Source organism: Sparus aurata, chromosome 7 (genome assembly GCF_900880675.1).
Source record: "Sparus aurata chromosome 7, fSpaAur1.1, whole genome shotgun sequence".
NCBI lineage: Eukaryota > Metazoa > Chordata > Actinopteri > Spariformes > Sparidae > Sparus > Sparus aurata.
Window position 1 is genome coordinate 8,726,295 of NC_044193.1, and position 27,894 is coordinate 8,754,188.

The 27,894-nt window shown below is 44.3% G+C and overlaps 2 protein-coding genes and 1 long non-coding RNA gene across 6 annotated transcripts; 1 reads left to right on the top strand and 2 right to left on the bottom strand.

Moving 5' to 3' along the window:
* Positions 1 to 380: 380 nt before the first annotated feature.
* Positions 381 to 18,496, bottom strand: LOC115584684 (proline-rich transmembrane protein 3). 2 transcript variants are annotated; one of them, XM_030422281.1, is made up of 4 exons: positions 18,079 to 18,496; positions 8,053 to 8,952; positions 7,200 to 7,505; positions 381 to 4,735 (listed from the first exon to the last, which is right to left on the bottom strand). In XM_030422281.1, exons 2-4 carry the CDS (start codon positions 8,873 to 8,875, stop codon positions 2,718 to 2,720), a joined length of 3,147 nt encoding a protein of 1,048 aa, XP_030278141.1. In that variant the 5' UTR covers positions 8,876 to 8,952; positions 18,079 to 18,496; the 3' UTR covers positions 381 to 2,717. The 2 variants fall into 2 exon arrangements, with proteins under 2 accessions (XP_030278141.1, XP_030278142.1); XM_030422282.1 differs by lacking the exon at positions 18,079 to 18,496 and adding an exon at positions 17,965 to 18,076.
* Positions 17,771 to 22,668, top strand: LOC115584688 (uncharacterized). The gene is made up of 3 exons (XR_003984590.1): positions 17,771 to 17,892; positions 21,376 to 21,500; positions 22,276 to 22,668. It is a non-coding gene; the product is annotated as an uncharacterized LOC115584688 (long non-coding RNA).
* On the bottom strand, positions 22,315 to 27,763 carry ogg1 (8-oxoguanine DNA glycosylase). 3 transcript variants are annotated; one of them, XM_030422285.1, is made up of 8 exons: positions 27,210 to 27,351; positions 26,742 to 27,103; positions 26,473 to 26,652; positions 25,879 to 26,057; positions 25,634 to 25,781; positions 25,456 to 25,505; positions 25,143 to 25,362; positions 22,315 to 22,433 (listed from the first exon to the last, which is right to left on the bottom strand). In XM_030422285.1, exons 1-7 carry the CDS (start codon positions 27,317 to 27,319, stop codon positions 25,162 to 25,164), a joined length of 1,230 nt encoding a protein of 409 aa, XP_030278145.1. In that variant the 5' UTR covers positions 27,320 to 27,351; the 3' UTR covers positions 22,315 to 22,433; positions 25,143 to 25,161. The 3 variants fall into 3 exon arrangements, with proteins under 3 accessions (XP_030278145.1, XP_030278146.1, XP_030278144.1); XM_030422286.1 differs by lacking the exon at positions 22,315 to 22,433 and adding an exon at positions 27,509 to 27,763 and having other exon boundaries at positions 23,653 to 25,362; XM_030422284.1 differs by lacking the exon at positions 22,315 to 22,433 and adding an exon at positions 24,806 to 24,849.
* Between the last annotated feature and the right edge of the window lie 131 nt (positions 27,764 to 27,894).

Consider the following 27,894-nt stretch of genomic DNA (forward strand, 5'->3'; position numbering starts at 1 on the left):
GACCAGTCACTAGCAAGACCAGCATATGTTGTGTTTTGGTGCTGGTGGTGCTGTGTATGTTGTGAGAAAATGTTTAATTTGATCGACAAGGATATTTTCCAATCAGTGTGGGACATTTTCCGATGTGGTGATGTCAGTGTCCCTTGTACCATTTCCCAACACTGGAGCTGGAAAGATTGAGAGAAAAACCTGTTCTACAACATTAAGAAGAAGAAGATTGTTATTTAATGCTCTAAAATGATTATGATTATGTCTTTCTATGTGTTTCAATGAATAAAGTCATACAAAACAAATCAGAATCAGTAGTTTGATGAGCTTCACTTTTGCACAATTCTGCATATTTCTATGTGAAATACATAAAAAACTGCAATAATAACGCATCAAGTTTTCTCAATTTTATTTGATTCCAGACATGAAATGCAGCAAGAAATACAAGAACAAAAGTTCAATGAGCAAAAAATCAAGAAATGAATCTAACACTGTTTCAGCACTGTGACTAGAGGGGGGCACATTAATTGTATTTTCTATGGCACTTACTGCTTTGTGGAGGGGGACAACACTACGGGTGCCGGACGTACCACCCTGTCCATGAAGTAAAAGAGGTAACAGCGAGAACCAATACAGTGAAACCTCACGGGTTTCATTGGAATGTAGACAACAACACAAGGCCATTGTACTGTAAATACTAAACAAGTCAAGCATCTCACATCACTGGGAGGAACTGCAGGTCACCCCGAGGTAACCGAAAAAAAATACAAGTCATGGACCAGCTCTCATCAAGTTTTTCCACTTTGGATAAACGTCAATTGTTTATTTATTCACCATGAAGTATTCACAACAGAAACCCAAGATAAAACTGCAGGGATTTTTATTTACTGAGAACTAGGCTCAGTTTTAAAAAAAAACAAACAAAATTCTCTCATGCTGGAACAAAACCTCTCAGATGTAAGACAGAGGAGAGAACCACCAGGCTGTTTTCAGGCCGCCCAACAGATCCAAGTTCATAAACAGACTGGAGTGTTTGTCTGTTTCGTTCTGATGTGTTAGTCGTAGCCATGAATAAATCATTTTGTAAAACCTGGATCATAACGATCATGAGCACAGCCCGGAGAGTCCTTGACATAACCTCTGACGGTCACACGGTCCTCATGTCTCGAGCTGACCTCGGTCCGATGTCACTGTACTGTAGCGTAACTGTCTGCGCAGCTCAGACACAAAAGCAACACCACTTTTAGATTGTCTTCACAGTAACAACTACAGCTATGTTTCAAATACACCTTTATTCATGAACATCAAAAAAATAACGTTATTTACATTGTTGCTTATACATCATATATTTGAAAGATATTTTTCCTCTTGAGTAGTAAAATACTTCCGTCTAGTGCTCAGGCTTACAGTTTAGTGCTCTTTTTTTATCGAGTTAGGTCTAGTATAAGAGATCTGAGGCTCATGCCAAGCCAGTCATGTGGGGTGCAGCCTTGCAAAGCTGTGCAGCTTTTTTAATTAGTTAACATATCAAACAGTCGGAATTGATTCGATGCAGCTGACAGGCTTCATGATTATAATATTCTTTCGTCAAATTCTGTAAAAAAAAAATTAAAAAATGCAGTCAGAGGCGATAACTGGACATTTAGCTGGTTGCAAAAGCTTTGACCTACCTACAGCAAAATAAAATTATGACATCTGTTAAGCTGAATGTAGTTTGACTATTTCTCCTACAGCTAAAATCCTCAGCAACAATTTGAAATGTAAGCACGCGTCTCTGCATGTTTTCCGGCCGTTGTTTACCGCCCGTCTCTTTTGCGTAAGCGGCTTCACATTGACATACAAGGCAGACGGGAAAATGACAGCAGCAGCATGATAGCTTAGAAGTAGTAATTCATAGGTGAGTCACCGGGACACCGATAAGACGCGATAGAGAGTTAACCCAAATAATGGGTTTATAGAAACCATAAAAATAGCACGGAACAAACCGAGGTTATGTATGGCACATCTTTACATCACAAAGCAAGCTGGAAATATGAAAGACAGAAAAAAAAAAGTCTATGAAGCGTTGAAATTCACAAGAGTTGATATGTTGACATTTTTTTTTCGAAGAAACAATAGAAATAAGACCTACGGACACTGAGAGCCACATTTTTCCTCTACTCTTCAAACTTTCCCATATTGAAACTCTGTTTCTCTGTGTTGTTCCCAGACATGAAGTTGGCATCTATACCTATTTAATCACACGCACCCTCCACAATAAGGTTCTTGCTAAAGAGCCATTTTTTTTAGGACTTCAGGACTGTATTTATGGTCCCAGTGTACTTGAAGTTATACCAGTGTTATGCAGGCGTGTGTGTGTGTTAAAAAATAGGAAACAAAAGCGAGGGAGATAATGTGTTGTTGAGAAAGAGACGAGAAGAATTATGCGTGTCATGTGTTGTTTATCTGTGCTATATCTCCCAGTTTTACTCTCAGAGTAAAAGGTACCATATCTGTTTCACAAACACTGTTTTTAAAGCCTTTTATCGAGATAAAGAGCGACATGATGATCCTTTGAGGTCATCGCCCAGAAACACTTTTAAATGATTCCCCTCTTCTAAAAACACGTCATATTTTTGTAGTACACTGATCAAATGTTCCCAATATTTGTCTTGGTTCGAGAAGAAGAAGTATTTGTTAAATGGTTGTCTTTGATATGCAGTCATTGGTCCTCATGTCCAAGGTTTGGTTCATAGATCAATAATTTCACTGCTGACGCTAGCAGAGTCGTCGTGTCTGCTGACCTCTAAGTAACTTCGGGATCCCACTGGTTTCCCGGCTCTCCCCCGCACCGTCTCTGAGTCTGGGGTGATAAATGGCCGTGTGTCGTCCACTCCGTCCTCCCCCAGGTGCCCTGTTGATGTTCTGGAGGGACGAAGTGACACGGGGCAGGACACTGATGAGGGGACGCTTCCTGTGTTCCCAGCCCACCTGTGTCCCTGGTGGGAGGGCGTCGGGGGAGCAGTCACTTGCCTGCTGGGCACGCTGCTGAGAATGCTGCCCCCTAGTGGCATGGAAGACTCTGTTGGGGCATCGCTGCTCTCAGACATCTGAGGATCACTGTTTCTGCGGAGCCAGGGACCCTGGCTGACCCCTGAGCCCGGGGAGGGGGACTGTGAGGCTGGGTTCAAAGGATGAAACAAGCTCCCTCCTCCAAGCAGGTGTTCCCTGTGTAGAGCCTCGTCAATGCTGCGGGTCAGGTCGATGGGAGACGGGGGCCGCAGATCGAACTCATAAAGAGACACGGAAGTGTCCCTGTCCTGATCCAGACTGCCACTCACTGAGCGCTGTGGAGGCCGGCCCAGCGCCTGCAGTCTCAGCAGGGAGCCTGTGGAGCCGTCAGATATGCCTCGCTCTGCTGAGTGGCCCCTATGGTTGCGTCCCCGGTTGCTGTCTTTGACGCAGCGTGGCTGTGCAATGGCCTGCTCGTGGTTCTGGTTCCTGATCAGACTCTTACTGATATCCGCTCCAGGACGCTCATGGCCAGCCCAGTTATTAGGCATCTCCCCTTGTCCGCCTCCCCCTCCTCCTCCTCCCACCCCATTACTGTCAGACTTCCTACAGGGCTTCCCCCTCAGGCTCTGGACTATCTTGGACCAGCATGTATGTCTCTGAGTGGAGCCTACAGACTGGCCAGGGGACGGCAGGTCTCCAGCTGCTCTGCCATCAGGTCCGCCCTCATCCCTTCCTCGGCAGCTCTGAGGCCTCCAGAACACCCAGGAACCAAGGAGTAGGAGGGAGAAGGCCCAGGCCAGCTCCAGGAGCCGGGCCCAGAAGTGCACCAGCCACCAGCCCCAGTTAAAATGCGTCCAGCTTCCTAGCAGTCCATAGAGCCATAAGGTGGCATGAACATGCAGCCCACAGCACAGCGCCCCCAGAACTGCACAAACTGCCAGCACTCTCGCCAGGATCACCACACTCCTCCTGCTCCCTGTCCAAGCCTTCCTCCTGGCCTCTTCAGGAACTCCAGGGTGGGGAATGGGAGGGCAGCGTATACGTGGAAAGACATAGCAGAGGAAGCCCAGGCAGAGACCCAGACCCCAGCACAGGGACAGGACCTGCAGGGTGACGGGCACCACAGGGGACAGGGCTGGGGAAAGCAGATCAGCAGCCAGCAGCAAGGTACACTGCAGCACAGCCAGCACAGCCACCAGAGGAGGACGCTCCAAAGTTGAAGGGAACACACTTACTCCTGCGGCCCTCAGTGCCAGCAGCGCGATGGCTGCCTGCGTCCACACCAGCAGGTGTAGAGGCAGGTTGTAGAGGGCTGTAACTGCAGGGCGAGGGAGAAATTTCCGTGTTCCATAGGGGTCGATTAAAAAAAGGGCCGCCCGGAGGCCTCCGGCAAGAAACAGCAGGGCGTTGGCGAGTGCTAGCGCCCCCCGATGAGGACAGTTTGTGCCGGGGGACAGGGTGAGGCCGAGAGCAGCACCGGCAAACAGGAGGAGGAAGAGGCTTGCCGAGCCGTAGACGTGCAGCTCCCAGGCGAAAGCCAGCGTCCGGCTAAGGTCCCCCCAGTAGAGAAGCGTGGCGTTAGGGGAGGGGCTGGCACTGGGCGAGGGGGCTGGATTATAAGTAGTGCGGGGAGCTTGGTGAGGATGTCCGAGGAGGATGGAGCGGTTCCTCTTAGCGATACCAGGCTGATATGTGGGGCTTAACCTCGTTCGGGTGACAGGTACGACACCTGTGGCAAGAAAGGATGAGGTCCCTGCCAAAAGAGAAGCAGAGATTTGTTTTTTCAGCTTTTTGAATACATGAAACTTACATGTTTAAAGTAAAATACAAATAGGATACAAGTACATGACATACAATATTAGAGCCACTAGAGGGATGTAGCTCCCCACCAAAGTGATGAGCTAGAACCAAATGGCTCTGTGCAAGCCAACTTGTACAAGTCAAATTATTATCTTTTTTTTTTTTAAATCTTACCAAATTTGCATCAGTCTGTTGCTACCCACAGCTGTTACATTGTATCTCAAAGAATGGCTTTCGTAGGGAAACAATAGATCTAAACAACAGCTGGTGCGCTTTTGTGCAAGCAGAAATACACAGATAACACATCATGTACTCAATAAGGCAAACACAACTGCACATGTCACGCAAAAACGAGGCAAAACACATCAACTAATTCCAGCATGTCAGGATTATCCTGGCCAAACTAACTGTGATTCGTGATATGATCAAAAGAATCATCAACATATGCTTAAAATGGCACTATGACAGACTGGAATCATGTTACCTTACATTTTATTAAAAGATATTTTTTTGGATCACAGATAGGACGCACAACTTGTGGTAATTCGACTCTGGACTGTGCTATCGAGCTCGTCATTCACAATTATCCCGCTAATGGAAATGTATTTAGTTTATATCGCAATCTTATGTTGTCATTTTCATCATCAAGTCAAAAAAGACAGAAAAAGAATGACATAGGGATGCTCCTTTACTCATGTTTTACAGCTCGGGTTTGAACACCGTGCCACCAACATCATCCACATCATATTCCTAAAGATAAAAGACACAATGCTGAGTTATTGTGTGGCTTGACTGGATTTGATTATGTAATTAACAAGAACATCAAGATTACATAACACGGAACAGTGTCACACTGCGGGCGCGAATGAGGAAACTCTCCTTTCAGATTTGCAGAATGAAACAATGCATAACTACCTGGTGGGACAAGACAAGGCCCTGGCAGCGTGGCATCTCATTATCTCTCTATTTTTCCCTCCCTCTCTCTTTTTCTCATGCACACTCACTTCTATTTGTTCAAGGCACTCCACCTAAGATTCCTGCATAACCCTCGGAAACACCCAACCACATAATAACCGCGGGGTCATTCATCACTGTGCGCTTTGTGAACTACTCGACTGTAAAGATAACACTCGCCATAAAAGAAAACAACAAACAAGTCCTGAGCGAGAACCGGGAAAACAATGCAAACGCTGCCACTGAAATCTAATTACGGGAAGGCAGCAAACATATAAAATATAATGGAACTGTGACGGACGAGGAGCCGAGCCGCGGTTGTAGCTTTAACAGGAATCCATCTAGAACACACACGCACTTTAAACTTGATGGATGGTGGAACAACATAATCAGTGCTAAAACGCTCAAACCATCAACCCCTAGGACAGCTTAAAGCACGTCCTCGCCGCGTGGAAGACACCCATGAAGCTGACACGCTGACTAATGACTCGCTCCAACATGTGTCTCACTTCCTGGCTCTCTCTCTCTCTCTCCCTCGCTCCCTCACTCCACATGGGCGGGCACTGCCTACAGATCACAGACACACTTCTTTATTTATATAAAGGTATGTTTTACTTCCTTCCCTTAAACTTCTTTCTTTTTTTTCTTACAGGAGCGAGATCCAGACACATTCCAGATGTGCCGATCACATTTCACAGCTGGATACACTTAAACCCACCCCTGCCACGGAGTTCTGTCTTTGACACACGCATAACACAACGCTCACGATTGCTTTATACGTCCGCGTGTTGCAATAAACTAAAAAATAAATATCCGTTTCAATCTCATCGGACTCGGACACAGACACGAACGTACAGCAACAAACTTGTACCGCCATGGGTGCAACACTGCCAATGACCTTCTGAGGGGCGGGACTTGACTTTAAATGTACTCATGAGACACGAGGGTGAGTGTTTTAAAGTTATTAAGGTGTTGTTCTCATGGTATCTAAGAGACTGGCTCATATGCCCCATGTGTCACGCTTTTCCTTTTCCATCCATTTTTTTCTTTTTTCTCAACTCCCTCCCTTCATCCCTTTTCTCTGTGCATCTGGTTTTCATTAACCATCTCCACTCCCTGCATTTCTGTGCCTGTACCTTTCTCCTACCACCCCAATCGGCTCTCTCATCTGTATTCCCAACAGTCTCTTTTTAGACCCTACTTTCCCCTCGTCTATCTCTCTGGCTGGCTGCAATTCCACCCGCCCCCCCTCTTCACCTCTTGCTCATACTTTCTTCGCTCGCTGTCTCTACCCCACACAACTACCACCCCACTTTCCATGGAAATGTTTTGCTGCCTTTTCCCCCCCTTTGAAGCCTTTTTCCAGATTGTTCCAGTAAAAAAAAAATGTCCCAGCTGCGCAAATAACTCTATTTCAAATCACCAAATGATCAAGGCCAGAGCACAAGGCCCCCATTTCTTACCTGTCCTTGACGACTGTACAGTTGGGCTCGCTGTATTTCTTCCTAGTTGTCTTGTTTTGTTGTGTTGATTCGACATTTTGGCCTCCTGTGTAGTAGTAAGCGTACTAGATGCAGATGTAGTTGTCACTTTCTGTGTCGTGGAGTTTGAACGCGAACCACTTTGGGCGGTAACAGGTTGTGTGGTAGTCAGTGACTGTTTATGGACGGGGTCGGTGGTGGCAGTTGTGGTTTGGGGTAATGTCACAGCAGCAGAGGTCTCCTTTGGAGTAACTCTGGCGGTGGAAGGAGTGATCGCCGTCAGTTCACCTGAAAATTGGAGAAAAGACACATTTAAGCACACACATTCTCCACTCAAGTAGTGCAGACACTTGTGTAAATAATAAAAAAAGAAAACTGGTAAAAGAAGAACTGGTTCAACCCCTTTACTCAAGCAAAAGTAAGAAGCAGGCTCTGAAATGTATTCATCGTATAAAAGTGAAACATATCCCTCTGAAGGTCGTTTCTGCCAGCCCTTTTTGTGCAAAGCTAGCTGAATCTCACGTCACTTTAATACAATTCAAAGACTATTAAACTTAAAGGTAGAATCAGTACGGGTCTCTGCAAATATGAGACACTAACTCCCTCTCTGTCTGTTTCCGTCTAATTATGTCTTTAACGTCGTTTTGTCTTGCTGTGACATCAACTGAACGGTCTTGTGCTGTTTGATGTGGAAGGCGGTGTGCAATGATGCAAAGTAAACAGATGCCTGAAAAATAAGCATTTGTACTTTGTTACTTCCCGACTCTGCATTAGAGACATGGTGTAGAGATTGTGACAGCACCTTACTCTCATTCTAATATGTTGGATTTCTCACCTGGTACGACTTCAGTCTGAGGTGTCGTCTGTGTTACCACAGGGGACAGTGTGGCTCCTGTCTTTGACGTCGTGGAGGTTTTGCTGACTGTTGTTAGAACAAACAGGTCAGGCTTCAGGGTCTGACCGTCCGTCGGCGGCGCATTCGCATCAGTAACATCCGCTATTGCGGTCTGCGCATCTGGCTGATACTGAGCCATTTCATCACCAACCGTTGGCAGAGATACAGGTGATTCCTCCTTCACGAGCATCACTGTTGGAATATAACCTGATCCCAAACCCTGCAAGTCATCATCCTCCGTCTCTTTAACCGATTCCTCCTCTGGATCTCCTGCTTTTACTGGCTTATCACCCGCAGACTGAGCGACAGCAGAGGAGGACAAAGTGGGCAGAGGTTGAGTGAAGCCTTTTGTAGTAGCATCTCCTTTTGTCAAAGCCCTGATGAGTGCTAAACTAGCTGTATCAGTCCTGGGCCTGGAGGCAGTTGGTTGAGTTACTATTGGCCCGCTGCTGAGGTTCTGCGTAGAAAGGGCAGATATAAAAGAAGGAGGCGACTGCGCAGTAGGTCGGGGAAATATTTGCCCCTGTTGCACTGTGTTCATTGTTGTCAGTCTATCTCGAGCTGTAGCTCTGATAGGCACATCGCTGCGCCCTCTGGGAGGAAGAGAGGGCCAGAATCCAGCAGTCTGCTTGGTTGGCTGAGGTGAAGAATCCCTCGGCAGGCCCAGGCTGGGGTGGGAGGACGAGCCGATGATGGTCTGGGCTTCTAAAGGATGGAGGAGAGAGATGAGGAAGCCCAGGAAAAGGCGAGACACGGGAGCCATGGTCGGCCTCTGAGTGGTGAGCAGTGACTGTTCCCTGGCTGTCTGTCTGTGCGTCACAACATCCTTCCACTGCGTTTCTGTTAACAGAGAGAGAAACAGATATTCTTTTACATTTCATGATGTGAAACAACCTATACAAAAAGCACTGTAGGTATGAAAACATTTACACCATACAGAATTCTCATTTATTTGGCAATAATAGTCTGTCGCTCATATATTAGTGTGAATCAGTGAGAATTTGTAATGATGTCTTTATTTCAGGAGTGCACGTTGCAGCCTTTCGATGCTGATTCAGAGGGCTCGTCAATGACGCTCCCACAAGGTTTCAGCAGCATGACGCCAGCAGAAAGACACAGGGTGTGGGAAGGTGTACAGTTTCATAGTACACGGCACGTATGTCGACACACAGATGCAGCTTGTAACTTCTGTAAAAGGTAGCACCTCAAAAACGATCAAGCCAAAATGAAAAAGAGACGTTCCAGATGGTTTTATTCAGTGACAGACGGGCACGTTAACTCGTCTCCTCGCTATCTCTGCCATAAAATGTTCTTTGGATGAATGTCAGCTTCCTTCTCCTCCATCGCTTTTTGATTCCAAGCAGCGGGACTCTTACTCCTTTTCCTGCGAGTTCTGCTTGAGTCATGGATGCCAGGAGCCCGACAGCTGTACCCTCTGAGTGTGCCGAGGCTCAGAGAGCCCACTGACACAGAGAGAGCCTGCGGGCCCTTGAGGATTACACAATCCTACGAGTCATCGAGCTAAACAGCTGCCAGTTGCATCCCCTCAACTTATCAAAAAAACACCCCCTTCGTAAACCTCGGCTTGCTCAAACCGGTCTCTGGCTATGACTCACAGTGGGAGATAACCTTGGGGGCGCAGTCGGGATCGTGCTGAAACTTTAGGGAGGAAAAGCACAAAAAATAGAAATCACTGCCTATGGGTGAATTCATTCTGCTGCCTATGACTCACCTATGGGCCCATTCAAAGCAGCAATGTGTCACTCCCTCCACAGAAACTACTGCAGCTGGCAAATCGTGCTCATGAGCACATGTAAAGGAGGGCGTGACATATGTGAGGAGATGGAAAAAGCGTGCTGAAGTGTGTGCGGACAAGGGGGTCGGTCACCGAGCAGGAAGCCACACAGCACACTGTAACGCACGTGAGAAAATAAGTGCACAAGAAACGCAATCTGAGCTCATCTCGGTTCGGCGTTACTAAGTGTTGGTGGTGTTACACATGAGCAGCTGACTAGAAAACCGTCCATGAGCGGAGTAATAGAAGTGGCTGTATATCTCAATCTCCACCCACTCACAGTAGCCTCAATGTTTATTTTCCTTCCTGTCTCAACCACCTCTTCAGCGCTCAGTCTAGTCGGCTGTTGGCCAATCCACCCTCTGATTAATCCCTGTTTTTCCCCCTCTATTGTTTTTCCGCCTGTCCCCTATTAAACTGGAGTTGTTTCATCACAGTCCAACGACATGTTCCCAGGTGACGGTTGCAAGAGGCCCCCGATGACTGGGAAGATAAGGTGGATGTGAGAATGCGGAGATAACAAATATGAGTATGCTCGCGTAACGGAGGGGCAGGAGGGGGAGGGGGGAGAAGGAGATGGAACGGCCGAGGAGGGATGGTGACGGTAATGAGGCTGACAGTGGAGGGTACAGCGAGGGAGGGAAAGCTGTGACAAAATTAAGACGGAGAGACGTGGTGAGGGATGTAAATTTAGACGACGTAGAGATGGCTGGTTGATAGAAACTGACAGGAACGATGAGTCACGAGGGAATTATGTGTCAAGATGAACAGGTTTGTTGTGGTCCAAGCAAAGACACGGCGGTCCGTCCGGGAAGGCATGCGGAGAAACTGAGCCTGCTTCACCTCTCCGCGGAGGTTAACTGGCAGGTGCACGGTCCCTGGCAGCCGCACATAAACAACCTGACTATTGAGAAATGGCTTTTTGTAAACGCGCCACTATCTTGATTCCATAGTAATCCAGAATGCGTCACCCTAGGCGTTTACGTGAGGGTAGGTAGTAGAGATTAATGAGTCTCAAAAGGCATTTGGCCATATAAGCTTAAGTGAGAGGAGAGAAAGACTCTGCCGCTGTATTTGAAACGCTGTCAACGTTAATCTCATCTCCACACACGGCGGCAAAAGCGCAAGCACGCACACACACACACACACACGCAGTGGTTCCCCACAATGTTTTCCTTGACTGGATTTATACAATTTGACTTCAATTTCCATTGAGCTAATACAAGTGGAGTAAGTTCAGGCTGATTGGCAGCTCCTCTAAGCAGTCTGAGTTCTGCTCGTTTGGGTTTTGGCTCCAATGTAAACCTATACGCTTTCAGGCCATCACCGCACATCCATTTTGTACTACATCCCTTTCAACTGTCCGTAAAATACAGACACACACTCTCACAAATAAGACAGCCGTCCCTCTGTGACTGTCCACAGGGAGAAGGCAGATGGGTGCTTGGTCACTGAGAGTATTTTTATCATGTTGAGCGCCTCGGGGCCTCGGGGGACATGTCACCCTGTATTTAATTTGCAGTGGGTCTCGCATGTTGTGTAGATGCCGTCTCACTCTCTCTCTCTCTTGCACAATACGTTCTTTATGCAGCGCAGGAAATGCTCACACGGATAATGTCCAATAGAACAGCAGCAAGCGGCAATCTGAAGATTACTATAAACTCCTTGCCCACATTATAGACCTGTTGGTTATACAATCACATGACTAGGCACAACAGCAGCTGTTACTAATCAGCTAATCTCTGCAGTGGTGATGTCATGTCTACACCAATTTACGAATATGACCAGTTAATGTCCGTGCTTTATTTAAAGAGCCATGCAGAGGGGGCTGGGGTGGGCAGTGAACTTGGAGAATCTGCCTCTTTCTTGCAAATGTTCTCTCCCCTCTCTGCCAGATTCCAGACAGTCTGGCAGTGCAGATTTTCCATTAATTTGAGCGAACATTTCCAGAGGCGGACATAAGTCTGTTTGTGAACAAAAAGATCTGTGTCTGTTCACAAAGGCTTGTCCAATGGACATTTGACTCAATCATTGCTGGGTACCAAGCTTCAATCCATTTTGATACTGACTGTCCCACACAGAGAGGAAACCGTCCACTACTGAAAGATAGCATTGCATATCTAGTCATTTTTCTAATCAGACAGCTTCTGATAGAAGTCGCAATTTAGCTAATTTCATACTGTAAATGTATTTTGGCAAAAGTCTTGTATTGTGGCTTCTAAAATAAAGGTTTTTGTCGAAAAACATGTTTATACTCCTTCAACCGTTGAAAGACTATTATTATGAAGTAAATGTTGTTTGCACAATGTAATGTCTAAAGAGTTACAATTACACTTTAAAGAAAGATACAGAAACAAGTACCGATGACCCCACGTCAATTACACACTTCGCTATTTTTTACTCTCTTGTCGTCACAATGTTAATCATTAATCATTAATCGATTAATCGCTGTTGAGATTTAAACTGATTCAAAAAATTTTGACCGACAATCAGAGACTGTCACAGACACATTAAAAAGTATCTTGTTAGAAATTACAAGGCTTGCTTATCAAATATAGCAAAATAAAACAAAATGCTGGTATGACAAATTGAATTAACGCACAAGTAGTTTGTAATTTCAAAAATGTAATAACACATTCGATATGAGCTGACGCTATCAAAGCCATTTAGCCTCAGCATCGGATGGAACCAAAACAGTTTACGAATGGAAAAACTCCCAAAATACTTTATATCATTAACGATTCACCAATACTCGATTGTTAACGCAGCCAACTATGGATTTAGGAAATTGCCTAAAATTTGCATCCCTGTGATGGACGGTGTTGATCAGCCGAACCCTAGTCTGGAATGGTGGCCTGACTGTCCGACGCTGCATTTACAGCAAGAATTCCTAAAAACATGACCCAGCCCTGGTCTCCGTCAGTATATGTGCGATAATGTGGACACACGCTTTTGCGGTGTGTCAGTGCATGAGATTACAAGACTGTGTTGACAGTGTCTGTCACCTGTTTTGACTCATATTCAATGTCAAGGTGGCTCACTAATGAGCAGGACTTAACACTGAAAGTCACACATGAGCGGAGAGGCTCTCGGTTGAGAAGAAGAGCTCATTAACGGAGGACGGGTGAGCACACGACTGGAACACTACAAAATAAGACCAGGCACAAATCCTTCCCAAAAAAAAAAGACAAGAAATTGACAGTGAGAATCAGATAACAGGGGAGGAGAGGTAGTGTATCAGGGTTTCTGCAGTGACAGCAAGAATGGACAGACACAAAGAGCAAAGACAGAGGAATAGTAATGATGGACAGAGGGACAAAGAGAAGGACAGAGTGACAGCGAGGACGGACTAGAATAAACCAGCAGAAAGCTGTGTGTCACTGTGGACCTCTGCACTGCAACGTCTCCTCGGTCTGACAGAGCAGTTCACCTACTTGCCATGTAGATGTATAACTTGTTTGTACTGTGCCGTGTAGGGGGAGAGGTGAGACTGTAAAGCAGTGTATGTACGTGGATTTGTGTGTACGTGAGACAGAGAGAGAAACACAGCAACGGGGGAAATGGGAGAGGGAGTATGTGTGGTTAACTTGGTATGCCGGTAGTGGGGGGAGGTCGCTGGTTCGACCGTTAAGAATTCCACACCTTGAAATAACATATGCAATGCAAACAGCCCCCGCAATATTCTCTTGCTTATTTCAATAAAAACAAAAATTTGAATGAAACGGACATCTCACTTTTCTGTTTAAATGGAATCGATTTAGATATCAGGAGATATTTCGAGCTCATGGATTCTCCGGGAAGTTTTCCAGGCGAGGTCACCCAACTTCCAGACCTCTGCCTTAGATTAAAAGCTGTCCATTTAGCTCTTAAGACAAACCAAAGCCTGTTAAAGATGCCTCCCTCGTGGCGCTCTACTGCCCGGAGGGGGGGGGGGGGGGGGGGGAGTGTCAAAACTCCAGTGGAGCAACCGACCACACAGCGAGGTCATGCCATATGAAGAGAAGAGGCTCCAGAACCAATCGTGGATGCTTTTGATCCCCAGTCGAAGAGGATGTCCAGCTTGAAAGTGCTGAGCCCCGAAACATCTTTGACTGATGTTCCGCCTTTATGTGCGCCACAGATCAAAGGCTGAAGGTCAGCCTTAAAGGGCGAGGCACTTTTACTGCACTGTTACTACACAACACACACATACATACACACACACACACACACAACCCTGGCTAAAAAACACAGGTTGTGAATATTGACATGTGTTGGGCGACTATGCAAAGTAAGCTCACCAGAGAGTTTGCATTGTCAACATAGTTTATCATTGCGAATTGAGCTTCAAATTAGCCCGCACACATTCCCCGAAACACACCCAGAGAGATAGCGAGTACGGTGACTGATTGGGACAGCTGCTAAACCATGTCAAGCCGCAAAACACTTTCAGGAAAAGAGATTACAGGCGCTGCGAGTCGTAACTGTGTGCCTGCTGCGGGGAGTTAACCACAGCTAAACTTCAACCCAAGAGACTCTCACATTGTTCCAGCTGGATGCAATAAAGTGACTGCTGTGTTAAGTGGTGTGTGGCAATCACTGCAACTGCAGACAGATTGTATTTTGTACGTACATTGTCCTTGGTGCATATAAACAAACTTATAAAAAACCTAATTATGCATTCACTGGACTACTAGCACCATAAAAGAACTCAGGAACAGATCCGTGTCTGGTGCTTGGTAGGTTTGTGCTTCAGTGATATACTGAAGTCTTGATGTATGTTTAATTTTCCACTATTATGACAGTTCAGGACTGCCTGTTCTGGGAAGTTTGTTATGTCTGCTGTTAACTGGAAGGTATTGTTTAACTGTGCTGCCTGCTTGAAAATGTCTGGCTACAGAATATGGATGAATGATCACTTTACTTTACAAGCTAAGCCGTTAACATAAGCCATTAATAGGCTACTCAATACTGAGGCACGTAGTCTTGGCTCATCATCTGTCTTGTTACACTCTTTTACTCTTTCAAAACCCCACTTCTGCATGAAGACACTATTAAAACAGCCGGTAAATCTCTCTTGAGCTTCTTTACAAATGGATAGGGCCTTTTTCTCTTGTCAGTGGATCACGGTGTGCTGTTTTCCTTCTCAATCCGAAGTTGTCTGGCAGGGCTCTGCGTTACATCCACTAGCACTTTGGAGAAGCTCTGCCTGCACGCTCTCAGTACGTGCACGGCGCAGTTGTTTCCACCTCTTTCCCTTCTCCTTTTACTGAATGCGTTCAAATCCTGATGAGGAACAGGTGAATCCAGATCCTCTGAGTGCTGAGGCCATTGTGCTTACATGTTGCGACTGGACAAGTCTCGTAAATTAGCCGTAAACACACACAACAAGCAGCGCACCTGCCAGCAGTGGTCTAATGGAGGAATAGTAACCCTCTTGTTGCTGTTTCACCAAAGCATATTTACAGGCAAGCCTTTTCAAATTACGAGGTTTCCTCTACCTAAGTTTCCTGGAACATTCGGGCACTTGTATTTGCTATGCAAATTGACTGAAATCCGAGAAGCTCTAGCCAGAGGTGTGTAACTGCCACTCAAAAACAAGGATCATTTTTAAGGTATTAACGTTTCTAGTATGGGAAACTTAGAGAACTGAATCTAAGGGTCCACTTTTAATGTTAAATGGGACAAAATAAATAAATATTGGTAAGACATTGTGTTAAAATATTACTTTGGTAAAAGTGAAAGTCAGCCAAATGCATGGTACTTGAGTAAAAGTCTTGAAAAATCTGACACTAAATTTAAGTATTTTTCTGGAAATCAATGTAATTGAGTATCAAAAGTACAAGTAAAAGTAAAGTGTACATATATTTACATGTACACTGTATACATGAGGTCAATGGATTATTGACATGCCTGATTACTGTATGATATTCAGCATTTTCTTATTATTGGAATCAGTGTTTTGTTTTTTTAAATCCCACTTCTGATAGAACACATTCATGAAAAAAATGTGTTACTTTGACTCTGATGCAGCATGAGATCTGCAGAGTAACTAGAGTTATCAAATACATGTGGTGGAGTAAAAAGCACATTTTTGTTCCTCCTAAATGAAGTGGGGTGGGAGTATAAAGAAGCAGAAAATGGAGACACTTGTACTTGAGTAAATATGATCAGTTACATTCTTTGATTCCATCCTCCACACTAGCTTCATTTAAGGGGTACTATGTAGTTACGGAGAGGAATTTGAATCAGAGGAGAGAGATTTTCATTGACTGATTTATAACTAAATACTTTGCTCATAGTTGGCGGACCCTGCCACCTTTCTAGCTTCAAACATCGTTCTGAGGACCTTCTTTTCCTCTGAGAACAGCTTGTTTATTCACTTATAGAAAAATAAAATATTTCAGAGTTTTCATTATTAGCTCAATTATATCATAACTATAAAATGTTTAATTTTGAGTTTGAATGTCTTCTCCAAAACTACATATTGCCCCTTTAACGTTACACCCTTAAAGTTCGTAGTTAGCCAGCTAGCCTAAGTAACTCAACTGTACCCTAGATTAAGTAAGCTAGTTTGCTAGTTAGGAAGTTAGTTGGTTAGCTATAGGGTGTCCATGTAAACTTTGCCACTATGAAAGCCGAGTCATAGTACTTTTTAATCTTGAATTTAATACAAGTGCTATTTAACATTAGTTTTGGTAAATTACAATCACCTGCTGACATTATTATTTACCACCCGGGCTAAATGCACCAGCTAAAGGCGGCTGTGTGCATTAACGTTACCATCCCAATGGCAGGAAGACAACATAATGGCTTCAACTGATGCACTAACAAAGCGGACATGATTAATATTTTATTACAACAACAAATTAATGAAAAGCTCCCTGCAACCTTTCTAGCTGTAAACATCATTTCGACTGAGAACAGCTTGTTTATTCACTTATGGAAAAAAATCAAGATTTTGTATTAGTATCTCATTGATGTCATCATGTATAATTTTGAGTTTAAAATTTCTTCTCCAAATCTACATAGTGCCCCTTTAACTTTACACCCATAAAGTTGGTAGTTAGCCAGCTAGCCTAAGTACCTCAACTGCCACCTGGCTAAAGTAAGCTAGTAAGCTAGTTGGTAAGTTAGTTGGTTAGCTATACAGAGTCCATGTAAACTTTGCTACTATGAACGCCAAGTTATAGTGTTTTTAAAATCTTGAATTAAATATTTAATCATAGTTTGTGTATATTACAATCACCTGCTGACGTTATAATCTACCGCCGGTCACGAAATGCAGCAGCTTAAGGTGGCTGTGTGCGTTAATGTTACCATCCCAATGGCAGGAAGACAACGTAATGGCTTCAACTGACACTAACAAAGTGGACATGATTAATCCCTTATTACCAATAACAACAAATTAAAGAAATGCTCCCTGCCACCTTTCTAGCTGTAACCATCGTTCTGAGGACCTTATTTTCCTCTGAGAACAGCTTGTTTATTTACTTATAGATATATATATTTCTAAGTTTGTATTAGTTACTCATTAATATCATGAATATTAAAGTATAATTAAGTATAATATTAAGTATAATTTTGAGTTTGAATTTCATCTGCAAACTACATAATGCCCCTTTAACTTCACACCCTTAAAGTTGGTAGTTAGCCAACTAGCCTGAGTATCTCAACTGTCACCTGGCTAAAGTAAGCTAGTAAGCTAGTTGTTAAGTTAGTTGGTTAGCTATACAGAGTCCATGTAAACTTTGCTACTATGAAAGCCAAGTTAAAGTGTTTTTAAAATCTTGAATTAAATATTTAATCATAGTTTGTGTATATTACAATCACCTGCCGACGTTAAACGCAGCAGCTAAAAGGCGGCAGTGTGCGTTAACGTTACCATCCCAACGGCAGGAAGACAACGTGATGGCTCCAACTGACTGAATTTACCCCGCACTAACAAAGCGGACATGATTAATCCCTTATTACCAACAACAACACATGTCGGAAACCGCCAACAGGTAAAATGTAAAACCCTCACTGTGTTAAATTAACCTTAATTGCCGGTAAAAAAAAATAAAATAAATTTAAACCTGAACCGACGGTTGGTGCCGCGGCACAGGTAGGAGCAGCGTCACGCGTGGATCACTGCGCCAAGTCTCGCCGCATAGCAGCCACTCCACAACTGTTATCCCAGGTCCTCATACCTGCGGGTCTGTGCGGCTCCTCTCTCTCTCTGTACGATGGCGTCCTCTGCGGCAGCAACGTACGAGGACGATCACATATCGACGCGGGAGAGAAATACGAAGGTTATTCCCGGTTCAGCGCTGCGTGGAGGTGAGAACGCTCCTCTATCGACACACGGCACGGAGAGGTTGCACTCGGCAGCCTTTGCACCACTGCCAGCTCTCTATCCATGAGCTAGTAAAGGAGATGTCCGCCCCCTCCAGCCGCTCCATCTCTCTCTACATCGCTCCCTCCCTCTCAGTTTTTTTTCTCTCTCTCCCTCTCTCTCTCTCTTTCTCTTCCTCACAAGCGGATAAACACGATCGCCTCCAACGCTCCCGCCTGGCACGTCTGTTACGCAACAGCGGTCCGGCACGCAGTTTCACATTGAGTACACTTCATCTACCTTTTTAACAGAGGGCAGCGTGTTGAGACAGTGGCCCAGTGGAAATATGACGACACTGGCAATTGACATCATCACCAACCATCATCACACAGCATGCAGTGCTACTATGCAGGCGCTGGGTTTTTTTGGGTTTTTTTTTTTTATCTCTCTCTCACAGATTAAAGCTTTCCATGCTCTAAATTGGGCTGTTAACATGGTGTGAAAAAGGGAGTGCCATGTGGAGACAGGTGAGAAAAGTCACCTGACATTTCTTGGCACAGTGATGCACCAGGAAAAAGGAGGACAATGAGTCAGGGAACAAAGGTGTGCATGAAACCCTAGCTCCCTCTCCTCTCTTCTCCTCTCCTCGCCCTCCAACCAAGGTTTTTTTTTTTGTTTTGTGCAGAAGGGGAGCGAGGCCATCCAGAGCCAAGATGATACTGTCTCCTCCTGCTGCACCTTGGCTCCCTGCCTCCTCCTCCTCCTCCCCCCCATCATCTGATTGTCTCTTCGGCCTTTACACAAACACAAACACACCAGTTTGGACACGTATGCAGGCTGAGACTGCTCTCTCGAAAAAAGCCCAAATTCGAACTCGAAACTCCGTCTGTACCTGTGTTTCTCTGCGTGTCACGTTCATTAGCTCCCACTTCTCGCTGTACCTCTTGAGTCCTAAAAATAACCTGTGCGGCTCAGAGGATTGTCCTAATGCCATTACATTACTACTGAGCCAGCAGGAGAGAAGGCGGGCGAAGCGGTTGGGACACAAAGAGCGGGAACATTTCAAGATGGTAATCATATTAAGCATGGATTATGGCTAATATTCTATTGGTGATAAGCTATCACACCCTATAGATACATAAGGACACCGTGGAAGATGAGAAAAATAGGTGAGGGAACAAGATGTAATGCAATTTAGATTATAAACACACGCAGGTATTTTGTTTGTGTGTTTGCAGATTTCTATCTGCTGTGTGTGTGTTGTATCATACCAACTGATTGTGATCCAGTTATGCTGCTGCTGTAATAATATAATCATAATCCGGCGTACCAGAGGGGGGTCCAATTCATCCGACATCCTCAAACAATAAGAAAACACCCCGAGGTGTCTTCTTTCTTTCTGCACGGGTGCCCTCTTCCTCTTGTCTGAACGTTTAACAGAATTATTGGAAACAAGCTGGAGCTCAGTGAGGTCTGAACATCTCCTGCGCTGCTTCGCTGCACAAAATTAGATCTTTTCTTTCAAATTGAAGGCCCTGACACGAGGCGACTTTTGTCCTCCTGTTCCAGTTAACAGCTCCCAATTAGTCTTAGAGGAAAAGTTCACCCGAGAGAGAAAAATTCACTCATTATCTACTCGCATTTGTAGATAAAACTCACTCAAGGATAACAGCCACCTAAATGTGACTCTCACCAAGATCCATCCATTACTCCCGGAGAGATTAATGAAACATGTTGAAAAACGCTCTCTCGCAGTGTGAAAGGTAACAAGAAGAGAATCATCGATCTGTCCCTTTATGTGGATCTGCACCAGAAGTTAATGGGGTCTATTCTGGGCTGAGACATCTTAAAAAGACTGTAAATAACTTCTTTTTATATCAGTTTGGGAGACTTGGATTGATTTCTTTGAATTTATCCTTTAAGGCCCATGTGCTCAAACCCATCGTTTTGTCAAGCAGTTGATAATATTGATGACTTTACATTATGACACAGAGAAGCCTCAACATCATGGTCCTCCTCTTAATGCAAAAATACATTTTCCCCCCTTCCTTCCTTCCTTCCTTCCCCCCTTCCTTCCTTCCTTCCAATTCATTTTCAAGATTTTGATTTCTGTCTTTCGTGAGACATATTTTTTACTCATGTATTGTTGCTCTCTGTCATATTTTGAGAATAAAATGACATTTGTTGTATTAACAGGATAGGTAATAAGTTATTTTTTTGTAAACCTATATTGCTGATTTCTGTGACATACTGTTGATATTGCAAATGAAATCGGTCGAATGTGACTTTATCACAAGACAACTTGGCCTGCGTTAATTGCATTTTTGAAGCCCTGATGAAGCCTCTCCAGAGTTTATCCATCAGTCATTTAATAAAACATTGTTATCATTATCAGAGTGCCTCAGATTTTTACAGACTGCCAAACAAAGCCATATTTCCATTACAAATAAACTGGTGAGTCACAATTTTTTTCCACAACATTTCTCATTTCTGAATTAAATAATTATAATTTGTCCTTGTATCTGAGACTTAAACAGCCCAAACTTATAAGTGTATGTTTGCATGTCCCACTTAGACATGAAAGAATGTCAACCCAGTGACTTTTACATATATCACCCTCTGAGTGACAGCTCTTGAGTCATACGGGCAGTTTTTAGCGGGCTTTAAATAAAGTGAGAGGGGAGCCGTATTTAAAGCTCGCTAAATGAACAATTTCTTAAAAAGGAGGGAGTTCTCTGCACTGACATACACCGAAACCACACATGGAACTCATACTACCCCACACCCATATATACTAACAGTGGATACTGTTTCTACACCATCTTTGTCCAGGAATGTGGTGAATACATTCCACTTAGTCATTTGAATTGATCCTATAGCGGGAGCTTTGAAATTTAACTCCGGGGCAGACGTTTCTCCCTCCTAATCTATACGGCATTGAACCTTAATCACAGCCAGCCAAGTGGAGATCCTATCAGATGGTAGAAAGTATTAATTTTCTCCACAAAATAAGCCTCTTTCATGAAGAACAGCCAAGAGCTTCATATGCTAACATCCATGCACACACACGAGTCAGAAAAGCTTCAAATCTCCAATATGTCTTGCAGCTCTGTGCTCTCTGTCTCTCTCAGTCTCTCTCTCTGTGGCTTTCCCCCTCACCCTGGTTGTCTAGACACAAAAGAATAATCTCCCCAACTCCGGGCCCCAAAGACAGACTTCCATGTGGGGACCGCACCGCCCGTCCCTCAGGCTCCCCCACGGCTGCCTGCAGCAGCGTTGGGTTTCACCACATCTAAGGTGAATCAACACAAGTCTCTTTTAATTCTATCCATTTTCGGTATCGTATCAGATACTGTTATATAATACATCTGTAACTATTCAGGAATAATAACATCCATCATTTTCAAGTAGCAGACAGACTGTGGATGTGGATGAGGCCATTTTTGGGCTCATAGGGGAGAGAAGCGTACTCACATCTGGATATGTATAAAAGCAAAATAAAATGAAACTGACAATAATAATCATTACTTTTAATTAAACCTCCTTTCACAAATATGGTTAGCTTTAAGAAATGTCAACGTGATTATACCCAGAAAAAAAACTACAATCTCAACAAGGAATTGCGTATTTTTAGTATCATTATTATCCAAAATCTTACACAGCTGTTCATACATCAATGTATATTACATATACTGTACGTACATTGCTATATTGTATGTATAACATAACTCTTGGCCACTTTATTGGAAACACCTGTGGAATGTAATTTAATTCAACACAGCTGTGCTGCTACATAGTTGATTATGCCTATCAAGGTGAATAAACTGGTTTTATGGCGCTGTCATAGAGGTGATCCCAAATTGATTGGAAAACTTGTTATTTACACCCACCCATCCATCCATCTCCCCTCTTATATCATGGTAGCTATCTCTTCATCATCTCTTGTCAACCATCTGTTTGTTTTATCTGTGGACTGTATTTCTCTTTATGATTTTCCAGAAAATGAATAATATCGTGATACACTGTATATCAATATGTTTTTTTCTAAAATTCGATATATCATGCAATTCAGGATAGGTCCCACACATCTCTCTACCTCCATTATGACGAAGCCGCCTCTCACATCCTGTCAATCAGAGACAAACCAACTCATTCCTGCTGCTGCACATCTGGAAGTAGAAAGAGGCCTTTCCCTTCTGCTGGCGCTCCAAAGGTGGCGCCCCCTGGTGCCTGCAGGTGCACAATTAGAGATGTCCTTTCAAGTAACCAACTCCCCAGGGCAACACGCAAACTGAGACCCACCTCTTACATAACGGTCAGGCGACTGATGTCTTGTTGTACTCTTTGTGTGTCAGCATGTGTGTGTGTGCAGCCTTTTTTCTTTAAAATTCATGTCACCACCTCCAGCGCACTTTCACCTTTCTGCCTTAAAAAATAAAAAATCTCTTTTTCTCTCTCAAGTCTATTTTTACTCCTCCTTTCTTCTCCGCTGTGACTCTGCCCTGAAGCTGGCCCCCAGCTTCTGTCCAGCTCAACCGGAGTGGGGATGAAAGCTGACTCACATATTCATTAACACGCATGGCTGCACACTTCCGCAAATAAACAACTTCTATGGATGCAAGACGTGCACACGCCGATATGCACAGAATGCAGCGGCTACGTGCACGATGCACCTGCTCACTGGGGCCAACATGCCAGAAACACAGCTTTCAAATTAGGTCAGACAAAGAGGTTTGATGGCCATGAGGGCTGTTGAGACATCTGAGGATGATTTCTCTCCACGTATAATTTAAATGAACTAATATGTTCCTCCCTCGTTGCCATAAAGGGCCAGAAATAGGTCAGACGCCCCCAGAGACGTGTTCAAGTTGCACCAGAGACAGTAAAACTGCCCCCCAGATAACTGCAATCCCTGCTATAAAAAGACCAGCTGACACCGCCAACTAACGCCTATAGATAAACACATAGACACCACGAGTTACACGCAACCTTTTATGAACCAGACATACTATTTTAATGCAGGGAATGCACTGAAGAAATACAACACATAAATTTGGTGGCGGTGGTCTGATGACCTTTTCCGACATGCATACAAATGCCATGACGTGTTGTTGGATGGTGTAACGGGACCCACAGGGCCTCACAGAGAGTATTCACCCCGGGAAATAATGAGATTTGTTCTGAAATTAAAAAAAAAAAAGGCTGGCTTGAGCAAATGACCTACTATGATGTTATCTTGCAGGATACATTTTGACTCATGAATACTGCCACCTAGAGGCCTTTTCTGGTAACATTAAGCAAACATGAGAGCCAATATGACAGTGATGGTTTCAGAGGGCTTGATGACTCTACTAATATGGACATTTCCCCTCAAAATACATAAACAAAAACAGGAAACATGTTATTTGGTCATTTGTAAAAAAAAAAAAAAAAAACTAAAAAAAAACACAAATGTGCCGTATTTTTATTGTAGTAGTGAACTCACAGAACATGAACAAATAGAATTCCGTCCATTTACATCTGATCGAGAAAAAACATTCCTGTACACATCTTGGCCAGAGAAGACAGATGGTTTGAAAGAGGAGTTAAAGAATCTATGTCAAACTGGAACGACCGTCTTTCAACAGAGGAGGTGGCCTATGACATTACTTATCACCTAACTACAATGCACTACTGAGTTCCCTCCCCACAGAGCTTTATATCCATTCACACCTGGGCTCACCTAGCCCTAGCAACCCACATGAAGGCCGGTTGGGTCAACTACCCGCACTTGGCCCTAACATCCCTAAGCCTGCAACTCCCCTCCAGTTTGCAGCCCCATTCACACTGGCGTTTGGATGCGGGGTTAGCGCGCCAATTCCCTGCCTCCGTCCCAGTGTGAATCTCTCGGAGGCGGTTAGGGGTGAAATTTCGCTCCGGTGCTGATCCGCTTCTGGAGGTAGCATCAGGGCTGCATTATTGGCAAACCGAACCAGTGTGAATGGAGAAGCCAGCTTCACTTATCGAGGGCGTGTTGGTCTGACGGTCTGTAACTGTAACTGTCGTTGGCAAATTATATGAGTAATAAAAAATACCACAGCTGTACGTGGAGAAGCGCCTGTCCTCCTGTCTGTCCTCCCACCTGTCCTACCAAGTCTTCGTCACATTTCTGCCTGAAAAACAGCATCTGTCACCGGCAAAAAACTTCACCGAGTGTTTGTAATGAAAATAAATCACTGCGACAGTCAGCCCTCCCGACCGAGACTTCGGTGAACTTTTCCCCAGAAAACAGCCTCCGTCCCCGCGAGTGACAGAGTCAGACAGGTCCTGTTTACTGATGGTGATTATGTAATTATGTAATTTAGTGCAAAAAACTTAACTTCGTCACTTTCCAGGATGTTTGATGGGTCAGGATCTCAATCACAACACATTATAACAGCATCCATATGATTATAAACTGTCCACGGGTTTAGATTGACAGGGGGGATACCTGGTAAACATCTTGAAAACATGACGTGTACCGTCACCCCTCTTTAGGAGCCGCATTGCCGGCTTTCTGTGTGAATTACACAGCGGTTTGTCTTTAAGGTTGAGATGCTTCACTCTGTGTGGATCACCACCGGCAGAGAATTGGTGAACCACCGCTGAGGAGATGATGCGTCTTCTCCTGTGTGAAATGGGCTAGTTAGAACTAAAGAAGCTTCTTGGATGCGAGGTGAAACGTCTTCAAGAAACGGAAATGAGTCCAACTGCCTACAATACAGCACTTAGAATTGCCTAGAAGACTGAAAACCTACATCAACATACAGAATGTAAACAAAAACCCTGAGCCTTTTCTTTTTACACAATACATTGTTTTGTTTTATAAAACTGTTCTTGACAAATAAATCTTTTATATATTTCATTCCAGTAGTTTTTTTAAATGAAGCCGGACAGAATTTGTGATGTGTGCGTGTTTACCTCACAACACTCCCTCACTCTAGACAGAACTCTTTGCTTTCTTGTGACGCGCTGCCTTGGTTTTAATGTTCTTCACAGTTTTATCTTCTTCCGTTTTAATTTTTGTCTTTTCACACGCCACCACCATTTCTTCTTTAACATCTTCCTCCTTCTGCGGCTGCCTCAAATGCGACATCTCTTTCAGCTTTTGGAACTTCTTGAGGTCCGCACAGAACAAAACCTACAACGGATGAAAACACTCTGTGGTTATCGCAGACAGACCGTAAGAGACATGACAGAAACATGCTGACAAATACTCATCGATAACACTCACCGACTGTGCCCAGCCTGCGTAAGGACCCCACAGCTTTCTGAAAAAGTCCCCTTCAAAGAAATATAACACTGGTCAGTGTGTTTGCAACAAAAGATGCTTTAATATCATTATTCTATGTTTACAAGCAGTGTAACACTGCATACATACAGTTCTAGTGATGGGGTGCATGAATACTTACCAATATCTCTGTGGAGTTTGTCTGTGATGCTCTTTTGTGCGGTGCCAGAAGTGTAGTTGTAGTCACGTTTAGCAATCTGCCACACGTGTGTGTCTATAGGGACAGCCGCTGCCTTATCCAGGGACATAAGACATACACAGTCGGCCACCTACAGGGAGAAACACTGGAAACTGTTACATGTTACTGGTACAATTTACTTAATTTCAGAAATATGTAATAGGCTACATTATCTTTTCCTACTCTACCTTAGTGCCCACACCAGGGAGTGTACGCAGAGCATCACGGGCCTGCAGGTATGGGGCACTGCGTAGGCCTTCAAGCCACTGGAGCCCGTGGGTGTCCAAAATCTGCTTTGCGCTCTGCTGCAGGAATCGAGCCCTGTATCCAAAACCAAGATCCCTGAGACAGGCCTCTACGCTGTTGTCTGCCAAGTACAATGTATACAATCACATTCACTAATCCACCTTAAAATGACAAATTGCTGGTGAACATGACTCTCAGTTTGCGTACCTCACACTACAGTTTATGTATGTATTTTTCTACATTGGTAAGTTGCTAAATGTCACAGTTTCTCTCACTTGCATCTAATATCCAGGATCTTGAAGGAAAGAAATAAACAAGACGGACAAGGCTTGAAGCTGAAAATATTGTTGCATTGCCCATGATACAAATCAAGATCTCCTGGTTGGATTTTGTACCACTGAACCAAAAGCAAAAATGAAAGAACAAACAATATAATAAAGGGTCCTGACTCAGTTGTGAACCCTTGCACCACTGATACAGTGTTCCTGAAATGTGATAGAGAGGAGGTAAAGGTCTGTGGGGAAATCATATAGCACCTGCAAGAGCGGACAGGGATGGAAAGTTGTAGTATGAGGCCTGATCCAGTTGGCACAGCGGAGCGCCCAGAGTCTGGCACAGCCTCTCCACCATGCCCTGGATGCGAGAGATGTGGTTGTTGGAGGTACAAATGAAGGAAAACAGGCATTCAGTAGGGTCCTGGCGCAGCATTCGCACACCTGGGGAGAGACCAAATGATATGCATTTTTAAGACAATACTGGCTCAGTCATCGCCTGATGTGTAATAAGAGAGACCATGCATGCACACCTGTAAAGATGTCTGCAATGCGCCTGAAGTGGGGGTCTGCCGCTCCCCATTCCCTGTACAGATCCACAAGCTTCACATTTAGCTGGAAGTAATCTCTCAGCGTCTCTTCTTCCTCCTCAGTGTCCTGTCCTATAGTCACAGCCACCGGCTTCTCCTCCTCCTTCACAGCAACTCTGGACCTCTTCTCTGGCTTGTTTTCCACCTGGAAAGCAACACCAGCTTTCCTCTTCCTGTCACATTCCTCTCCACGATTGTCTTGGTTTTTGTAAACGTGGTACCACAGAGAGTCATCTGTTTGGGTCAGAGTCCAAACTCGTCCTCCCATCACTCCGGTCCAGTGGCCTTCTGCAGTTTCTCTCCAGCTGTGGGTTCAGATGCATAAAGACACATCTGAGCATTTAAACTGTATTAAGTCAAATCTCCTGTACGTCTTAATGACAACAGATTACATCAGTCTGACCATCCTACCGGAAAGATTGTCCACAGGCAAGAGTGAGGTCCAGGCGCAGCTCTGACTTCACACAAGGGAGACATCTCCACATTTTTGCCCCCGATGACAGAACCGCATGTTTGGCCATTATTGTTTTGATGCTAACAGTTAGCTTGCTGTCTGTTTAGGGGTATAAAACAAAGCGTATACTGACCTACCACAGAGCCTCGATATTTTTAAAACTCATTGTGATACGATCTGTCGTTTGTGACAGCGTAAAACAACACATATACACTCAAATAAAGTGACTTAACGGGGAGCAACAACCTCAACTCACGTTTGAAAGAGCCGGTATGAAAACTTTCGCAGAGTTGTTTAAGCTAGCGGCAATAAAATGGACAACAAAGACCTTACACTGCGTTGCAAACCTGCGCATATTGAAGAAGAAGAGTTTTCAAAAAAGTGCAAAGTAAAGGCACTCGAAATATAAAATTTTATTTTATATTAATAAGAACTGATTATTGTCCTGATTTCATGTTTATAATTACTGAGATGTCAATCTGATGCAACATTTCCTAGATTCCGGTAGCCCATCCCTTACTGATGTCAACACAGCTGCTGATTGGCTCTCTTGCTCGTAGTAGGCGGGATCTCATTCACGATTGGTCAGTGCAATCCGTGCCCGCGGTGTCCCATTGGCCAATCGTCATATTCGTCAATTTT

Excerpts from the sequence above, each read along its gene's own strand:
- LOC115584684 (XM_030422281.1), bottom strand. The coding sequence starts at position 8,875 with ATGGCTCCCGTGTCTCGCCTTTTCCTGGGCTTCCTCATCTCTCTCCTC. Across the intron at positions 7,506-8,052 it reads TCAGACTGAAGTCGTACCAG|GTGAACTGACGGCGATCACT; the intron begins GTGAGAAATCCA and ends TCCAATTTTCAG. Across the intron at positions 4,736-7,199 it reads TGTACAGTCGTCAAGGACAG|GGACCTCATCCTTTCTTGCC; the intron begins GTAAGAAATGGG and ends CTCTTTTGGCAG.
- ogg1 (XM_030422285.1), bottom strand. The coding sequence starts at position 27,319 with ATGGCCAAACATGCGGTTCTGTCATCGGGGGCAAAAATGTGGAGATGT. Across the intron at positions 26,653-26,741 it reads CATTGCAGACATCTTTACAG|GTGTGCGAATGCTGCGCCAG; the intron begins GTGTGCATGCAT and ends GTCTCTCCCCAG. Across the intron at positions 26,058-26,472 it reads ATCCCTGTCCGCTCTTGCAG|ACAACAGCGTAGAGGCCTGT; the intron begins GTGCTATATGAT and ends TGTACTTGGCAG.